We start from the raw sequence: 17600 nt of genomic DNA, 5'->3' as shown, positions 1-17600 counted from the left end.
TGTAAGTCTTCTAATCGCTGTGCCAAGAGAAATCTGAAGCACCCACCAAATCTTGCAGACGTTGTTGAATAATTTTGTCCCGTTGCTTTTATGGACTCTCTATGGGCTTCTCCCTTGACTTTATACCTCCACGTCCCCCCGATAGCCTCATAGACAGTAAAAGATTGCCTGCGAGCTTCTCCTCCTGTCCATATGGTAATTCCTCTACTGTGCGACAGAGAGTCGCAAGTTATGACGCAATCGTTAGCCTATTTTTATAAAAACTGCTTCTACGGGGTCATAACGTAAGATACAAGGTAATGGAGCCTTTTATACATTTTCGTGTTTCTTTAGAAATAATGAATGGACAAATGGAGTCTTTAAACGCCTCAGATGTAAAGTTATTCGCTGTCAAAGTGACGCCAAAATGAATGGGAGTCAATGGAATGCTAACAGCAGATGGGGGTCCGCTAGCCAATGGCGGCGCCCAGGATGCTTCAATAAAATATGAAACCCTGACCCCCTTGGTCCCTAGTTCCTGGGTAAAGTTCCAGCGGTGGAAACGTGGCTTTTGATTATGCAGCCTTTTTTTCTTTTTTGGAAAGGTGTTCGTAGAGTACGAAAGATAAATTGCAGAAGGCTCAAAATAAGTTTGAATAATGTTAAAAAAATTATCCTCTTTCATTTTCAAGTTTTTAAGCCTGTATAGGGGACCTATCATTCCCTTTTTACAGTATGTAATATAAGTCTCTGGTGTCCCCAGAATGTGTCTAAAGTTTCAGCACAAAATACCCCACAGATCTTTTATTATAGCATGTCAAAATTTGCCCCTTTTGGTGTATGTACCTTTAAATGCAAATGAGCTGCTGCTTCCGCCGCTTTACCAGAAGAGGGCAGGGAGGAGCTTTTTCATCATCATCTTAGGTGAGGGCCTCTGCTTACAAAGCAAACCAATCACAGCTGTATTGATCTGTGTAGATCAGGCAAAACATCAGGCGAACAGCACAGCACTTCAGTTACTGGTCAAGATGAGAGGCTTACTGTTCCTGCTCAACGCTCTGCTCCTGCTGGAGTCAACAAAGGGATTGATGAAATATGATGAGTTAAATGATCATGACAGAGAAATTGTTGACAGGGCAATAGAACAAGCCAATAAGGATTTTGGAAAAACCAAACACCTTGACTTTTACACCATTGTCAATAGAGTAAGTTATTTAATTCATACTCTGTAATTTGTGGGTTTGTTTTGATTTTTTGTTTTCTGTGCATGTACTTAAAGTGTTCCATAAAAAAGTAAGCTTCTACATATAGATTTGGTTGCAATTTTATGCTAGAGTTACATGTACGTATATCTATGACAGAATAAAGATATGGTCAATGTGATCCTGAGATCCACCTCATGTGACAGCAAAATGCCGAGCGTCCATCAGAAAGAATGTAAACTCCAAGAGAAGCCAGTAAGTATTCACTATCAGAGAAGAATTGTCATAATGCCTGTAGAAGTCATTGTAGAAAAACCTGACAGATTCACACATCTCTATGGTGCTTTTCTCAGCCTCAGGTTTCCTGTATTGACTGTCAAGGAATCATGGAACCATGTTTACTTCTCAGACATATGGACGAGGTAAATCACATATTACTATATTAGTCCATGGAGACATAAACCTCCTACATTCACAGAACACCATCATGATCCATCCTGTATGTTGTCAAGATATTCCTGCACTAAAAGGTTCTTACTGTTCTTATTGCAGATTAAAAAAAGGATGGATGAATGTACCCTGACAGAAGATAATCATTTCACTGGGGGAGGACATTCACGGTTCTAAAAATCAGGAAATGGACACCAGCAACAAACTGGATGTCTTGGATGCATCTGAGATGTAAAAAGGATCAAGGACAATTGCAACTGGCCATTTGAAGAAAAAATAATTTTCAAAAATCCTTTACATGTTGCATTTAATATATATATTATATATTGATATTGATATTAATATTATTAATGATCCCTTCTTGGGACAGAGACAAGGAAATGCTCATGAATATTTTTTTTTATTATTGCTGTAACAATGTGAATAACTGGATGCCCCCTCCCCTTCCCTCCTTTTTTGGGTCATTGATTTACTTCCCATTCCATCAGATGTTCTTCAAATTCAGTTGCTTTGTCATTTGCCCCCTCTTATTTTTTAAAATATTGTCGTTAGCCCATTATGATATTGTCGTTAGCCCATTATGAATGTCAGAACAATAAATTCTTCAAATATGACACTTGGGTCTGTTTTAGACTTTTCTCTTTATGAAATTGTATAGAAGCTCATTTTGAAATACACTTAAACAGCGGTTGTTTTTGTGATTTATTGTCCTCTGTTTAGAAGACTAACTGGAATTATGGTCAAAGTGTAATAAAGTTAAATAAACATTGTATAAATTGTAAATACAAATGCAGCCATGAGTCAAGGGTAATATTTGCATATGTTGCTTTGAGGTCAAATCAAACATTGAATGTTTTATCAGGGGTGATGTGTAAACTTGTACTTTGAAAGCAGGAAAACACGGTTAACATTAGGAGCATCAAATAAACCCAAAGTTTGTGGCTTGAGATTTTTTTTGGTTGTTTTTACGGAATAATACATTACTATTTCATACAAACACACTTTGATTATGCAGCCTTTTTTTCTTTTTTGGAAAGGTGTTCGTAGAGTACGAAAGATAAATTGCAGAAGGCTCTAAATAAGTTTGAATAATGTTAAAAAATTCTCCTCTTTCATTTTCAAGTTTTTAAGCCTGTATATTGGTTGGTGGAAAAATATTATTTTTAAAGCGGACCTATTATTCCCTTTTTACAATATGTAATATAAGTCTCTAGTGTCCCCAGAATGTGTCTAAAGTTTCATCACAAAATACCCCACAGATCTTTTATTATAGCATGTCAAATTTGCCCCTCTTTTGGTGTGTGTATCTTTAAATGCAAATGAGCTGCTGCTTCCGCCGCTTTACCAGAAGAGGGCCTGGAGGAGCTTTTTCAGTGTGTACGATAATTATTGTATTTGTACCATAATTTTGACCTCTGTAAATAATACCATAATGTATGACAATTTCAGAATTTTGTGACACCAAATGATAGTTGTTGTAATCATAGTGCTTCTATACTCAATGATCTAGCTGTGTGGATCCTACTGTGCATCTGAGACTTGAACATGTTACGAATGTCTTTCCTCTCATCTCACGGAGAGTGACTCTCTCAGGAGCACTTAGGTCAGTTGTTTCAAAGCTGAGGTCGATAGTGTAGCAATGAAGTATAGAAAATGAGTGCTGAAAAGGATAAATAGCTCATAAATATCTACTAACTATACAATATGTTCGATAATGTTCTTCAAAATACGATAATGTTGATCTTCTGGTACGATACTTGGACTTTTCCAATCTGGCAACATTGCTTTACATCTCCTGCTTTAAATAGTCCATCAACAACAAAACTGGAGAATCTCACGCAGCCAGAATGTCAGAAATTATTTATGAACTATACAGAGAGAGGTCGTTTCTGGGATAAATCTAGTAGCTCTACTCTCTGTGAATACAGTCAGAGACAGTGGTCATTTTAGCCACAGCTAACAAGCATATCCATAAATGCGATTTGGAAATATTCAGAAAATATCAGCCCTTACAAAAAACAAAAATACCAAACAACAAAATAAAACAAACCACATCACAGAACCTAAGCATTAAAGTTTCTTGAAGCATCTCATATTCCACACATTGCCACAGTTCTTCTGGATTTAGATGATGAGATCAGATCTCCGTGTGGAGTACTGGCTGATGCCAGACTTCTTGTGGAAACAAAAATCTCACTGGATTATTACAATTAATGGCAAAATGAATGTTTGGAAATGTAAACTGATATTTCCTACTGACACACTACAGCAAAAGATAGAAATAACTGACTTAAAACCATTTTTTAGCTGGTGAAAATACTAGTGTCCTAATAATTTTGGCCACCTCTGTCTGTTTAACTAAATTAGTTTTTTATCTTTTGAAACTTTGAAATGTTGCTACAAATACAACTCGTACATTTAGAGAAAATATGTATTGACACATTTTGTTCCCTTTATTCCTGATTTTTTCTTTACTTGATATTGAAAAATGTTCTTAACGACTTAAATTTACCTTAGAGCTAAAACCTGCAGAAATCTTCTTTTTCATCATCATCTTAGGGGAGGGCCTCTGCTTACAAAGCAAACCAATCACTGTAGTGATCTGTGTAGATCAGGCAAAACATCAGGCAAACAGCACAGCACTTCAGTTACTGGTCAAGATGAGAGGCTTACTGTTCCTGCTCAACGCTCTGCTCCTGCTGGAGTCAACAAAGGGATTGATGGAATATGATGAGTTAAATGATCATGACAGAGGAATTGTTGACAGGGCAATAGAACGAGCCAATAAGGATTTTGGAAAAACCAAACACCTTGACTTTTACACCATTGTCAATAGAGTAAGTTATTTAATTCATACTCTGTAATTTGTGGGTATGTTTTGATTTTTTGTTTTCTGTGCATGTACTTAATGTGTTCCATAAAAAAAGTAAGCTTCTACATATAGATTTGGTTGCCATTTTATGCTAGAGTTACATGTACGTATATCTATGACAGAATAAAGATATGGTCAATGTGATCCTGAAATCCACCTCATGTGACAGCAAAACACCGAGTGTCCATCGGAATTACTGTAAATTCCACGAGAAGGCAGTAAGTATTCACTATCAGAGAAGAATTGTCAAAATGCCTGTAGAAGTCATTGTAGAAAAACCTGACAGATTCACACATCTCTATGGTGCTTTTCTCAGCCTCAGGTTTCCTGTATTGACTGTCAAGGAAGCATGGAACCATGTTTGCTTCTCAGACAAAAGGACGAGGTAAATCACATATTACTATATTAGTCCATGGAGACATAAACCTCCTACATTCACAGAACACCATCATGATCCATCCTGTATGTTGTCAAGATATTCCTGCTCTATAAGGTTCTTACTGTTCTTATTGCAGATTAAAAAAAGGATGGAGAAATGTCCCCTGTCACAAGATGTTCATTTCACTGGGGGAGGACATTCACTGTTCCAAAAATCAGGAAATGGACACCAGCAACAAACTGGATGTCTTGGATGCATCTGAGATGTAAAAAGGATCAAGGACAATTGCAACTGACCTCTAAACCCTAATGTTGTCTTTACTTAAACAATCAAGTAATGTTGACTAAACATTACTTAAAATTTTGCATTTTGGCCCTTTCACTCAAAAATATGAGTTAATTTAACTTATTTTCCTTCAACATGCATAAATTTAAGATTTCAAGTCTTGTGAACTCAAAATCATGATTAATCCTTTGGAAAAACTCAACATCACTCTGTTCTTCCTTTAATGTGATTGGCCATGCAAGAGAACAAAAGCACTGATTGGTGGATTACAAAATTGGTCCTGTTGGCCTCGTCTGTTCGGTTGCTGATACCACATTGATTTCAAGACGGAAGTTTTTCTTTGTGTACTATGTTCGGTAAGTAAAATTATGTAGATATAAATTTATTTTGTTTGATATCTACTAGTGAAATATGTTAATTTAAATCCTTGTGGTACGTTTCGATAATAAAAGTAAACGCAGCCATAATTACAATATTTCCCGGACAAACTTTGCCAGCGTAGCCATCAAGTAACGTAACACACACACACACACACACACTTTGCCAACCTTGCCATTAATTAACGATATTTTCTTAGATTTGGTGATGGTATGATTATTGAAAGGACAACTTATTTCTTATTTTACCAGTGAGGTATACGTATTTGATGAAGTGGCCTAACGTAAATGGTTTTCTTTTGAGAGAAAAAACATGGCAGTTAGACCATGTGGGTTAGTTTTTCCCGGGCAAACTTTATCAGTGTCGTTATAAATTAACAATATTTTCAGGATAATGTTCTCAAGGTATGATTGAGAAGTCGATTTTTTTTTTCATATTTTGACTTGTAAAGCGTATTTGTAAAGTAGGAATTGTAGGTTAACCTTGCTACTATAGCTGAGACGAATTAGGCTAGTGATGTTTCATAGATGAAATTACAGGCCATCTTCACACTGGTCACCAGTAACGTAATTAGCTACAAAGTGATTTAACTTTTTTTTTTCAACTTTTTCTGTTACAGGTGACATGAGATACGGAGATGTGGAAATGTAAGTATTGCATTTTTGACTCTGCAAAATATATATATATTTTGCAGCGCAATCCTAACAACCTGCACACTTTGCCTATGTCTGCTAATACACTACTTTCTTTTTCTATTGGTCTCTGGAATTGCCAGTCTGCTGTAAACAAAGCCGATTTCATTACTTCTATTATAAGTCATTCAAAGTTAAATCTCATGGCCCTGACAGAGACCTTGATCAAACCAGAGGACACTGCTACACCTGCAGCCCTCTCCAATAATTTCTCATTTTCCCCCCTCTCCCCCCGTTTGACTGGAAGAGGTGGAGGTACTGGTCTGCTCATCTCTAATGATTGGAAATTTAATCCTTTACCATCTTTGGGTATCAACAGTTCCTTTGAATCTCATTCCGTTACTGTTACCTACCCTCTTAAAATACATTTTGTAGTTGTCTATCGACCCCCAGGACCACTAGGTAACTTTTTGGATGAATTAGATGTGCTGCTCTCAACCTTTCCTGAGGATGGTACTCCCCTAGTTATGCTTGGAGATTTCAACATCCACCTAGATAAACCTCTATCTGATGACTTCCACACTCTGCTTGCCTCTTTTGATCTCAACCGTGTGTCAACTACTGCTACTCACAAATCAGGCAACCAACTGGACCTTATTTACACACGACACTGCTCCACTGATCATGTACTGGTTACTCCACTGCACACCTCAGATCACTTCCTCCTCACTCTTAACCTCAACATGGTTCCTGACACATCATTTACCCCTCCACATGTCATCTTTCGACGTAACCTACGCTCACTCTCACCCTCCCGGCTATCTGCAATGGTTTCATCTTCGCTTCCTTCCCCTAAACTGTTAGCATCTCTTGATGCTAACAGTGCTACTGATACTTTCTGCTCCACTCTTACATCTTGTTTAGACACTGTATGCCCCTTGTCTTCCAGGCCAGCCCGTACCACCCCTTCAGCCCCTTGGTTATCTGATGTTCTACGCGAACACCGTTCTAAGCGTAGAGCTGCTGAAAGGTTGTGGCGCAAATCCAAAAATACTACTGACCTTAATGTGTATCATCAGTCACTCCTCTCTTAAATTAACAATAATTCCAACACTCCCAAAAATACTTACTACCATAACAAAATTAACAATTCGTCTAACTCTCGCATGCTTTTTAAAACATTTTCCTCACTCCTTTGTCCTCCTCCTCCCCCTCCTGCGTCATCTCTAATAGCTGACGACTTTGCCACGTTTTTCATTAATAAAGTTACAAACATCAGTGCACAATTTTCCACACCACAATCCATCAAGCACATCTCACAAACAAACACTTATTCACATCCTTCTCTTCACTCTCTGAGGCAGAAGTCTCCAAACTCATCCTTTCTAATCATCCTACTACTTGTCCACTTGATCCTATTCCATCTCATCTCCTTCAAGCCATTTCTCCTGCAGTTGTACCTGCACTTACTCACATCATTAACACATCCCTTCATACAGGTGTTTTCCCCCTCATCATTTAGACAGGCTCGTATAACTCCACTCCTTAAGAAACCCACCCTCAACCCATCTCTTTTAGAGAACTACAGACCAGTTTCCCTTCTTCCTTTCATTGCAAAAACACTTGAACGAGCTGTATTCAACCAAGTCTCTACCTTTCTCACACAGAACAACCTCCTTGACAGCAACCAATCTGGCTTCAGAAGTGGACATTCAACTGAGACTGCCTTGCTCTCAGTTGTTGAAGCCCTAAGACTGGCAAGAGCCGAATCCAAATCTTCAATACTTATCTTGCTTGATCTATCTGCTGCTTTTGACACGGTTAATCACCAGATCCTCCTGTCAACCCTACTGACAAAGGGCATCTCAGGAACCGCACTCCAGTGGTTTGAGACTTACCTCTCAGATAAGTCCTTTAAGGTATCTTGGAGAGGTGAGGTGTCCAAGTCGCAACATCTAACTACTGGGGTGCCTCAGGGCTCAGTTCTTGGACCACTTCTCTTATCTGTCTACATGGCATCATTAGGTTCTGTCATTCAGAAACATGGCTTTTCATACCATTGCTATGCTGATGACACTCAACTCTACCTCTCATTCCATCCCGATGATCCATCGGTAGCTGCTCGCATCTCAGCTTGTCTAACAGACATTTCTTGCTGGATGAAGGACCATCACCTTCAACTCAACCTTGCCAAGACAGAACTGCTTGTGGTTCCAGCAAATCCATCGTTTCATCACAATTTCACCATCAAGTTAGGCACATCAACCATAACTCCTTCAAAAACTGCCAGAAACCTTGGAGTTATGATTGATGATCAGCTAACTTTCTCAGACCACATTGCTAAAACTGTCCGTTCCTACAGATTTGCTTTATTCAACATTAAGAAAATAAGGCCCTTTCTTTCCAAACATGCTGCACAACTCCTTGTTCAAGCTCTTGTTCTGTCCAGGCTAGACTATTGCAACGCTCTCTTGGCAGGTCTTCCAGCCAGTTCTATCAAGCCTTTAAAATTAATCCAAAATGCGGCAGCAAGATTCATTTTTAATGAGCCGAAAAGAATACACGTCACACCTCTATTTATCAATTTGCACTGGCTACCAATAGCTGCTCGCATAAAATTCAAGGCATTGATGTTTGCATACAAAACCACCACTGGCTCTGCACCCCTTTACCTAAATTCATTACTTCAGACTTATGTGCCCTCTAGAAGCTTGCGTTCTGCAAGTGAACATCGCTTGATTGTGCCATCCCAAAGAAGCACAAAGTCACTTTTACGGACTTTTAAATTAAATGTTCCCTCCTGGTGGAATGACCTGCCCAACTCAATCCGAGCAGCTGAGTCCTTAGCCATCTTCAAGAATCGGCTTAAAACACATCTCTTCCATCTTTATTTGACCCTCTAACTTTTTCCCTCACTATTCTAATTCTATAAAAAAAAAAAAAATGTAACTACCTTTCTAATCTTTTTGTATCCTATCTATTTTTCTTTTCATTTATTATACAATTATAAAAAAAAAAAATACCACTAGCTTGCTCTATTCTTTTTCTATTCTATCTGTTTTCTTTTTATGTATTATATTATTTAAAAAGCCCTTGCTACTTATACTGTGTTTAGGTTAACTGAGACTTGTTATAGCACTTACTATATCATTGCTCTTTTGTTGTTTTTGATTGCTTCCATTGTCCTCATTTGTAAGTCGCTTTGGATAAAAGCGTCTAGCTAAATGACTAAATGTAAATGTAAATGTGTATATATATATATATATATATATATATATATATATATATATATATATATATATATATATATATTATTAAAAAAAAGAAATAAAATCATGTGGTTTTACAACAATTTGAGCATGAGTAAATGAAATTTTTTTTTTTTAGTGGTCTAACGTATTCCTTTAACATGATAAAACGGCAGTATTTCTTAGCCTCTTCATTATTTCCTAATCATTTCTTAGCCTGTAAAGCATTTCTGTGTAAAAGATTATGTGACCTAGCCTTATCTCCCCCAGGTTTGCATGGAGTTCACCCTTTTTAAAAACAAAAATCTACAGCAGGAATTCTATGAAAACCTGGACGGACACAGTTGACGGTTCATGGACCTTTTTAAAACCAGAAGGGGAACTCCTGGTCAGCACTTGAAGTTTTTACAGAAAATAGAGGTCAGTAATTATTTGTCTTATTTAACATAACTTAAAGGTACTGTATAGTTCACCCAAAAATGGAAATTCTGTCACCATTTACTCACCCGCAAGTTGCTCCAATCCTGTATAAATTTCTTTGTTCTGCTGAACACAAAGGAAGATATTTTAAAGGAATGTTTGTAACCGAACAATTTTGGGGCACCATTGACTTCCTTAGTATTTCTTTTTAGTATGTACATGTCAGTGGTGCCCCAAAACTGCTTTGCTATAAACATTTTTCAGAATATCTTCCTTTGTGTTCAGCTGAGGTAAAAAATTTATACAGGTTTGGAACAACTTTAGGGTGAGTAAATGATAACAGAATTTTCTATTATCCCTTTTAACTACCCTTTTTAAAAGTATTTCATTTTGTCAACATGTAATTTATTTTATTTAATCTGTTTACTATTTAAAGTAATCTGTTATGTATGATAGGTATCTTAATTTAATTATCATAACAATGTTTAAAATAGATTGGCATTAATAGAATTTCATGTTTTCCTCTAAAGTCAGACCAGCCAACTGAGGTCTGAACCCTTGTTCTTCAAGGACTGACTATCATGCTGGGAAATGAAGACTCTTCTTTCTTCAAGTCATGTTTAGTAAGTACATCTGTTTTAAAAAAGGGATAGTTCACCCAAAAATGATTAGCCCATGGTTTACTGACCCTCAAGCCATCCAATCAGACTTACAATAAAATTTATCCTAGCTCTTCCAAGCTTTATAATGGGAGTGAATGGGGGATGAGATTTTGAAGCTGCTTTCGAGTAGTTCTCAAGCATGTTCGTTCAGCGGCCTCATTTCTATTCGACAGCTTTCAGCCTCAACTACGTTAATAAATCATTAGCTCATCCATGAACATGATTGCATATTGTACCTCTAAGGTACATCATACGTCACATCACTTGCGCTTTTTCTGTAAGTTGAATATGGTCCACTGGAAACTTACTTTAAAAAGTTTTAAATATGAATATTTTTCTTACCAAAACCTACTGAGTCAATTCAGAAGGCCTTTAACAAACTCATGTTAAAAGGCCTAAGTGTGAGTACACATATTTTTTGGTGAAGTATTCCTTTAATTTACATATGTAGCCAACTTTTTCAAGTCTTCAAAATAATAAACAAAATTTATAATGCATATTTTAAAGTGTATAACAAATTCTTTGCAGGAAGCATCTACATTTACATAATTTCAAATGTATAAATGTCAATATAATGTTGGATTAGAGTTAGTGATCACAATACTATATTTATACCCGTTTTTTTCACTAGGTGTCTGATCATTGCAACACTATCCTTGATGTGCCAATGGGGATCTTATTCGAGCACACTGATCTTCAGCCCCAAACTCCTTGCATTTGAATAATTTCTGAAGGCCAAGTGGTGATGGACAAAATGCAGGACCTCCCACAGGCAATCTTCTGTTCGGTTTGATTTATGCACTAGACCTGAATTACCCAAAATCACTCGCCAACACATTTGATTTCATCCAGCGTGTACTAATGTGAATGGGATAGAATGCTCTCAAGCCTAGAGTTCAGTCTCTAGCAAACCAGTTTTTTTGCTTAAGAAACGTCACTGAGATACTTTAACACCACCCTTTGTATTGGCTTTTTTCCACCATTGATTTACTCCATTATCCATTTATGAAAAATAAAAAGTATCTTTAAATAGTTAAATGAGTTCTACGATTGATGTGGAGTATTTAATTTGGGATATTGTTACCATAAAAAGTATGTTTAAATAGTTAAATGCACAGAGTTCTACAATTGATGTGGAGTATTTAATTTGGGATATTGTTACCATTGTTACACCTCTGTATGACCCGTAATATTTCCATTACAGTATAGTTTCAGTATGTATTATTTTAGTTTGCCGTGTTTCCACAAAGCTTAAATGGTGAACTTTAGTAAGACTGTATGTTTAGCCTACATGTTCAGTACATTAACAATTGTGAGACTTAAAAAGTGTAATTAAGTGCACAGAGTTGTACAATTGATGTAAGTACACTAGTAAATGTTGAACATTTTTACTGTTGTTACCACCTTTACAGTGTGGTTGTGTCCCAGTAATATTTCCACTACAGTTTGTACTGTAATACTGTGAAACTTTGGTGAAAGACACCGTTGAGTATGTTTTATTTTAGTTTGCTATGTTTGCACAAAGCTTAAACGGTCAAATCTAATTAGGTTTACACTAACATAATTGCGATACTGGAGTAAGGTATATAAGTGCATAGAGTTGTATTATTGATGTACTACACTAGTTAATTTTGTTACCACATTTACAGTGTGGCTGTGACCCATTACAGTATAGGGTTTACTGTATTTTCATTAATATTGTGACATTTTGTCAATAAAAAGTCAAAGATTAAATATGTTGTCATTTGTTTTACTTCAGTTTGGTGTGCACAAAGTGTGCAGGCAAAAATAAGAACATCAACAATTAGTTACATTTCCATGTTGAGTTAACTTAATTATATAAGTACAATTGAAATTAATACCAAGTTTGGTGAACTGAGCGATTTAAGTATAGTCTACAAAACTGCCAAGTTAAATAAACTTAAACATGTAAGTTTTGGGAGACTCCATTACTCCAATTAAATTGAGGCAACAAGTTTACTCAATTTAGTTCAGTCAACTTATTAGGGTTTTCAGTGTGTAATAAAAAAATAATAATAAAAAAAATCCTTTACATGCTACATTTAATATATATATATTATATATATATATATATTATATTGATTTTAATATTATTAATGATCCCTTTTTGGGACAGAGACAAGGAAATGCTCATGAATATTTTTTTTTTATTATTGCTATACCTTAATGTGAACAACTGGATGCCCCCTCCCCTTCCCTCCTTTTTTGGGTCATTGATTTACTTCCCATTCCATTCCGTTCTTCAAATTCATCAGATGTTCTTCAAATTCAGTTGCTTTGTCATTTGCCCCCTCTTATTGTTTAAAATATTGTCATTAGCCCATTTTGATGCTCTTGGGTTCAAATGTCAGAACATTAAATTCTTTTAAATATGACACGGGTCTGTTTCAGACTTTTCTCTTTATGAAATTGTATAGAAGCTCATTTTGAAATACACTTAAACAGCGGTTGTTTTTGTGATTTATTGTCCTCTGTTTAGAAGAATAACTGGAATTATGGTCAAAGTGTAATAAAGTTAAATAAACATGGTATAAATTGTAAATACAAATGCAGCAATGAGTCAAGGGTAATATTTGCATATGTTGCTTTGAGGTCAAAACAAACATTGAATGTTTTATCAGGGGTGATGTGTAAACTTGTACTTTGAAAGCAGGAAAACATGGTTAACATTAGGAGCATCAAATAAACCCAAAGTTTGTGGCTTGAGATTTTTTTTGGTTGTTTTTACAGAATAATACATTACTATTTCATACAAACACACTTTGATTATGCAGCCTTTTTTTCTTTTTTGGAAAGGTGTTCGTAGAGTACGAAAGATAAATTGCAGAAGGCTCAAAATAAGTTTGAATAATGTTTAAAAAAATTATCCTCTTTCATTTTCAAGTTTTTAAGCCTGTATATTGGTTGGAGCACTTAGGTCAGTTGTTTCAAAGCTGAGGTTGATAGTGTAGCAATGAAGTATAAAAAATGAGTGCTGAAAAGGATAAATAGCTCTGAACGTTTGACTCTGTTCGATAATGTTCTTCAAAATACGATAATGTTGATCTTCTGGTACGATACTTGGACTTTTCCAATCTGGCAACACTGCTTTACATCTCCTGCTTTAAATAGTCCATCAACAACAAAACTGGAGAATCTCACGCAGCCAGAAAGTCAGAAATTATTTATGAACTATACAGAGAGAGGTCGTTTCCGGGATAAATCTAGTAGCTCTCTGTGAATACAGTCAGAGACAGTGGTCATTTTAGCCACAGCTAACAAGCATATCCATAAATGCGATTTGGAAATATTCAGAAAATATGAGGCGATACTTCCTTGTTCTGGATATGATGTTTGAGCATGAACATCTTTTATTATTGACACATCTTTCCAGAATCAGCTTCTGTGCAAATCCTATGTTGAACTGACCCTTGTTTACGAAGCAGTCTGGCATAAAATGATTGGCACAAATATAACTCTTCAGCACATTTCCTTCCATAAATGAAATTCCACCACAATGTTCTCAGTGGCTCAGATGCTGTGAGTCTTTGGATACTCTTATTTGTAGAAGCTTATTTATGAAAGCATATTTGTGTTCCTGTGGCTCTGTGGTAGCGCATTGAGTTAGCAGCGCAAAAGGTTGTGGGTTCAATTCCCAGGGAACACACATACTGATAAAAAAAAATGTATAGCCTGAATGCACTTCAAATCTAATCGTATAAAAAACGCATAAAAAATGCATAAATGTATAATACGGACCATGTGCGGTTCAGTCAGGGCTGCAGATCGTCACCAGTCATAGGCGGGGAAATCTGAAACAGTATTTTCCAGACTCTGATTCATGGGGATTATAAAAAAAGAATCTGATTTTTAACAGGGTCCCCTTTAAATTGTGTACAACAACAGAAAATTTTGCATCATTTGGTTCCAAGTTATTAAGAAATTAATTTGATATGGTAATAGATCAGCATACCTACACTAGGGATCAGAATTACTATTTAAATGTTTGGTGGGGAATAATACTGTTTTATACAGAAGTGCAATTGCATGGAATAAATAACCGGTGTTATTAAAAGTTTTAGAAACATTTGAAAAATTTTGAAAAGAGCTGTTAAAGGATGTTTTTTGTTGATTATAGATAGGATGTTTTATGTTAATTTGGTGATTTTTACATCTTTTCTGAATACTGTGGTTTAGAAATGTAGTTCAGTTGGGAAAATGTTCTTTGCACTGCTAGTTTTTTTGTTTTTTGTTTGCACAAGGAGTCTGACAACAGTGCTCCACACAGAGAACTGATCTCATCATCATCCGGTCTGTCTGGAATGACATGACAGACTAAATCCAGAAGAACTGTGGCAATGTCTCCAAGATGTTTCAAGAGACCTACCTGCAAAGCTATCTGAAAAACTATGCACAAGTGCACCTAGGGCAAAGGCTGCTTTAAACGCAAAGGGTGGTCACACCAAATGTTGTTTGTAATTAGTTAATCGATAAAGAAAATCTATTTATGACATTATTTTTGAAAGCATCCTCACTTTACAGCATTTTTTACACAAGTGCCTAAACCTTCTCACAGTACTGGAGCTTTGCAGGAAGGTTTCTTGAAGCATCTTGGAGACATTGCCACAGTTCTTCTGGATTTAGATGATGAGATCAGATCTCCGTGTGGAGCACTGGCTGATGCCAGACTTCTTGTGGAAACAAAAAATCTCACTGGATTATTACAGTTAATGGCAAAATGAATGTTTGGAAATGTAAACTGATATTTCCTACTGACACACTACAGCAAAAAATAATAAAAAAATAATTTTGGCCACCTCTGTCTGTTTAACTAAATTAGTTTTTTATCTTTTGAAACTTTGAAATGTTGCTATAAATACAACTCCTACATTTAGAGTAAATATGTATTGACACATTTTGTTCCCTTTATTCCTGATTTTTTCTTTACTTGATATAAAAAATGTTCTTAATGACTTAAATTTACCATAAAGCTAAAACCTGCAGAAATCTTCTTTTTTTATCATCTTAGGGGAGGGCCTCTGCTTACAAATCAAACCAATCACAGCTGTAGTGATCTGTGTAGATCAGGCAAAACATCAGGCAAACAGCACAGCACTTCAGTTACTGGTCAAGATGAGAGGCTTACTGTTCCTGCTCAACGCTCTGCTCCTGCTGGAGTCAACAAAGGGATTGATGGAATATGATAAGTTAAATGATCATGACAGAGGAATTGTTGACAGGGCAATAGAACGAGCCAATAAGGATTATGGAAACGGCAAACACCTTGACTTTTACACCATTATCAATAGAGTAAGTTATTTAATTCATACTCTGTAATTTGTGGGTTTGTTTTGATTTTTTGTTTTCTGTGCATGTACTTAAAGTGTTCCATAAAAAAGTAAGCTTCTACATATAGATTTGGTTGCCATTTTATGCTAGAGTTACATGTACGTATATCTATGACAGAATAAAGATATGGTCAATGTGATCCTGAGATCCACCTCATGTGACAGCAAAACGCCGAGCGTCCATCAGAAAGACTGTAAACTCCACGAGAAGCCAGTAAGTATTCACTATCAGAGAAGAATTGTCAAAATGCCTGTAGAAGTCATTGTAGAAAAACCTGACAGTTTCACACATTTCTATGGTGCTTTTCTCAGCCTCAGGTTTCCTGTATTGACTGTAAAGGAATCATGAAGCCATGTTTACTTCTCAGACAAAAGGACGAGGTAAATCACATATTACTATATCAGTCCATGGGGACATACACCTCCTACATTCACAGAACACCAGCATGATCCATCCTGAATGTTGTCAAGATATTCCTGCAATAAAAGGTTCTTACTGTTCTTATTGCAGATTAAAAAAAGGGTGGATGAATGCCCCCCGAAAGAAGATATTCATCGTACTGGGTCAGCACATGCAATATTCCAAAAATCAGGAAATGGACACCAGCAACAAACTGGATGTATTGGATGCATCTGAGATTTAAAAAGGATCAAGGACAATTGCAACTGACCTTTTGAAGAAAAAAAGAATGTAAAAAAAAAAAAAAAAAAATCCTTTACATGTTACATTTAATATATATCTATATATATATATATATATATATATATATATATATATATATATATATATATATATAATATATATATATATATATAATCTAACATGTGAAGGAATTTTTATGTTAATCATTTTAACATTTCTAATATTTCTTTTCTTGCAGGCTTAACATTTGTATGCTTTTGAGTACTAAACCTCTACAACACTTGAGCCAAAGTTAGTTAAAAGATGTCTGTCTTAATATAAGAATGACCATGACAACTCATGACTTGAGTAACAAACTTAAGTAACCAAACACCAAATTTGATTTGCCAGGTCTTCATATGAAGAACAAATTATATTAGACAAAAAATATGTAATGAATAAATGTCATCTTTGCCATGCACAAATGCAATATAAACTGTTGTATTCTTTTTGTCACGAGGATTCTCTGAGATTGGTATGAGGTCCTCTTGGCTGTGATTAAATCATATCTAAAGGCATTGTCTTGAGTCTGTCTGGTTACTGCAGGTATACAAAAGTTGTAGTGGGACACTAGAGATCTTAGTCCCGAGTCATAGTTGATAGTCTTAGGCGATGGGTAACAGTAATTCCTAACTGAATTGTCTAACGTCTTGATCTCTAGTGTGGTAAAATAAGTCACCTGAAGATAACTTTGTTGTTGGTTTAATTTAAGTAAGGTGCATAGGGGAATTTATACCAAAAGTGAAAATTGTACTTCTCTGTTGTGATCGACAATCACAAGCTGTCAATAAAACTTTGTCTCTGTAAAGAGCGACCTGTCATGTATGCTGCAGCTTAGAATTATAAGTGCTAAAGATTCTACGCTCATATGATAACAATTGGGGAAGTGATAGTGTATAAATCAGGGGTGCCCAAACGCAGTCCTGGAGGGCAGGTGTCCCGCAGAGTTTAGCTTCAGCCCCAATCTAGACACACCTGAACCAGCTAATTAAATTTAAATTAAATTAAAATTAAAATTAAAATTAAAATTAAAATTGAAATTGAAATTAAAATTAAAATTAAA

At 35.9% G+C, this 17600-nt stretch overlaps 2 protein-coding genes across 2 annotated transcripts; both read left to right on the top strand.

Annotated features, from left to right (window-relative positions):
• Positions 1–917: 917 nt before the first annotated feature.
• Positions 918–2578, top strand: LOC109047849 (cystatin-like protein). Its single transcript, XM_042775522.1, has 4 exons — positions 918–1184; positions 1341–1436; positions 1535–1603; positions 1734–2578. The coding sequence occupies exons 1-4, from the start codon at positions 1008–1010 to the stop codon at positions 1806–1808; spliced, it is 417 nt and encodes a 138-aa protein (XP_042631456.1). The 5' UTR covers positions 918–1007; the 3' UTR covers positions 1809–2578.
• Positions 2579–4215: 1637 nt separating this feature from the next.
• On the top strand, positions 4216–12241 carry LOC109111995 (cystatin-like protein). The gene is made up of 8 exons (XM_042775551.1): positions 4216–4468; positions 4626–4721; positions 4820–4888; positions 5019–5523; positions 6165–6192; positions 9696–9845; positions 10376–10468; positions 11139–12241. Exons 1-4 carry the CDS (start codon positions 4292–4294, stop codon positions 5142–5144), a joined length of 468 nt encoding a protein of 155 aa, XP_042631485.1. The 5' UTR covers positions 4216–4291; the 3' UTR covers positions 5145–5523; positions 6165–6192; positions 9696–9845; positions 10376–10468; positions 11139–12241.
• Positions 12242–17600: the final 5359 nt, after the last annotated feature.

The sequence above is a fragment of the Cyprinus carpio genome, chromosome A2 (genome assembly GCF_018340385.1).
Source record: "Cyprinus carpio isolate SPL01 chromosome A2, ASM1834038v1, whole genome shotgun sequence".
NCBI classification, from domain to species: Eukaryota; Metazoa; Chordata; class Actinopteri; order Cypriniformes; family Cyprinidae; genus Cyprinus; species Cyprinus carpio.
The sequence above is the reverse complement of the archived record's forward strand: the minus strand, read 5'-3'. Positions and strand labels throughout refer to the sequence as shown.

Coding starts and splice junctions, on each gene's coding strand:
- LOC109047849 (XM_042775522.1), top strand. CDS start 1,008: ATGAGAGGCTTACTGTTCCTGCTCAACGCTCTGCTCCTGCTGGAGTCA. Junction 1,185..1,340: donor TTTACACCATTGTCAATAGA/GTAAGTTATTTA, acceptor TATCTATGACAG/AATAAAGATATGGTCAATGT. Junction 1,604..1,733: donor TTCTCAGACATATGGACGAG/GTAAATCACATA, acceptor TTCTTATTGCAG/ATTAAAAAAAGGATGGATGA.
- LOC109111995 (XM_042775551.1), top strand. CDS start 4,292: ATGAGAGGCTTACTGTTCCTGCTCAACGCTCTGCTCCTGCTGGAGTCA. Junction 4,722..4,819: donor GTAAATTCCACGAGAAGGCA/GTAAGTATTCAC, acceptor TGCTTTTCTCAG/CCTCAGGTTTCCTGTATTGA. Junction 4,889..5,018: donor TTCTCAGACAAAAGGACGAG/GTAAATCACATA, acceptor TTCTTATTGCAG/ATTAAAAAAAGGATGGAGAA.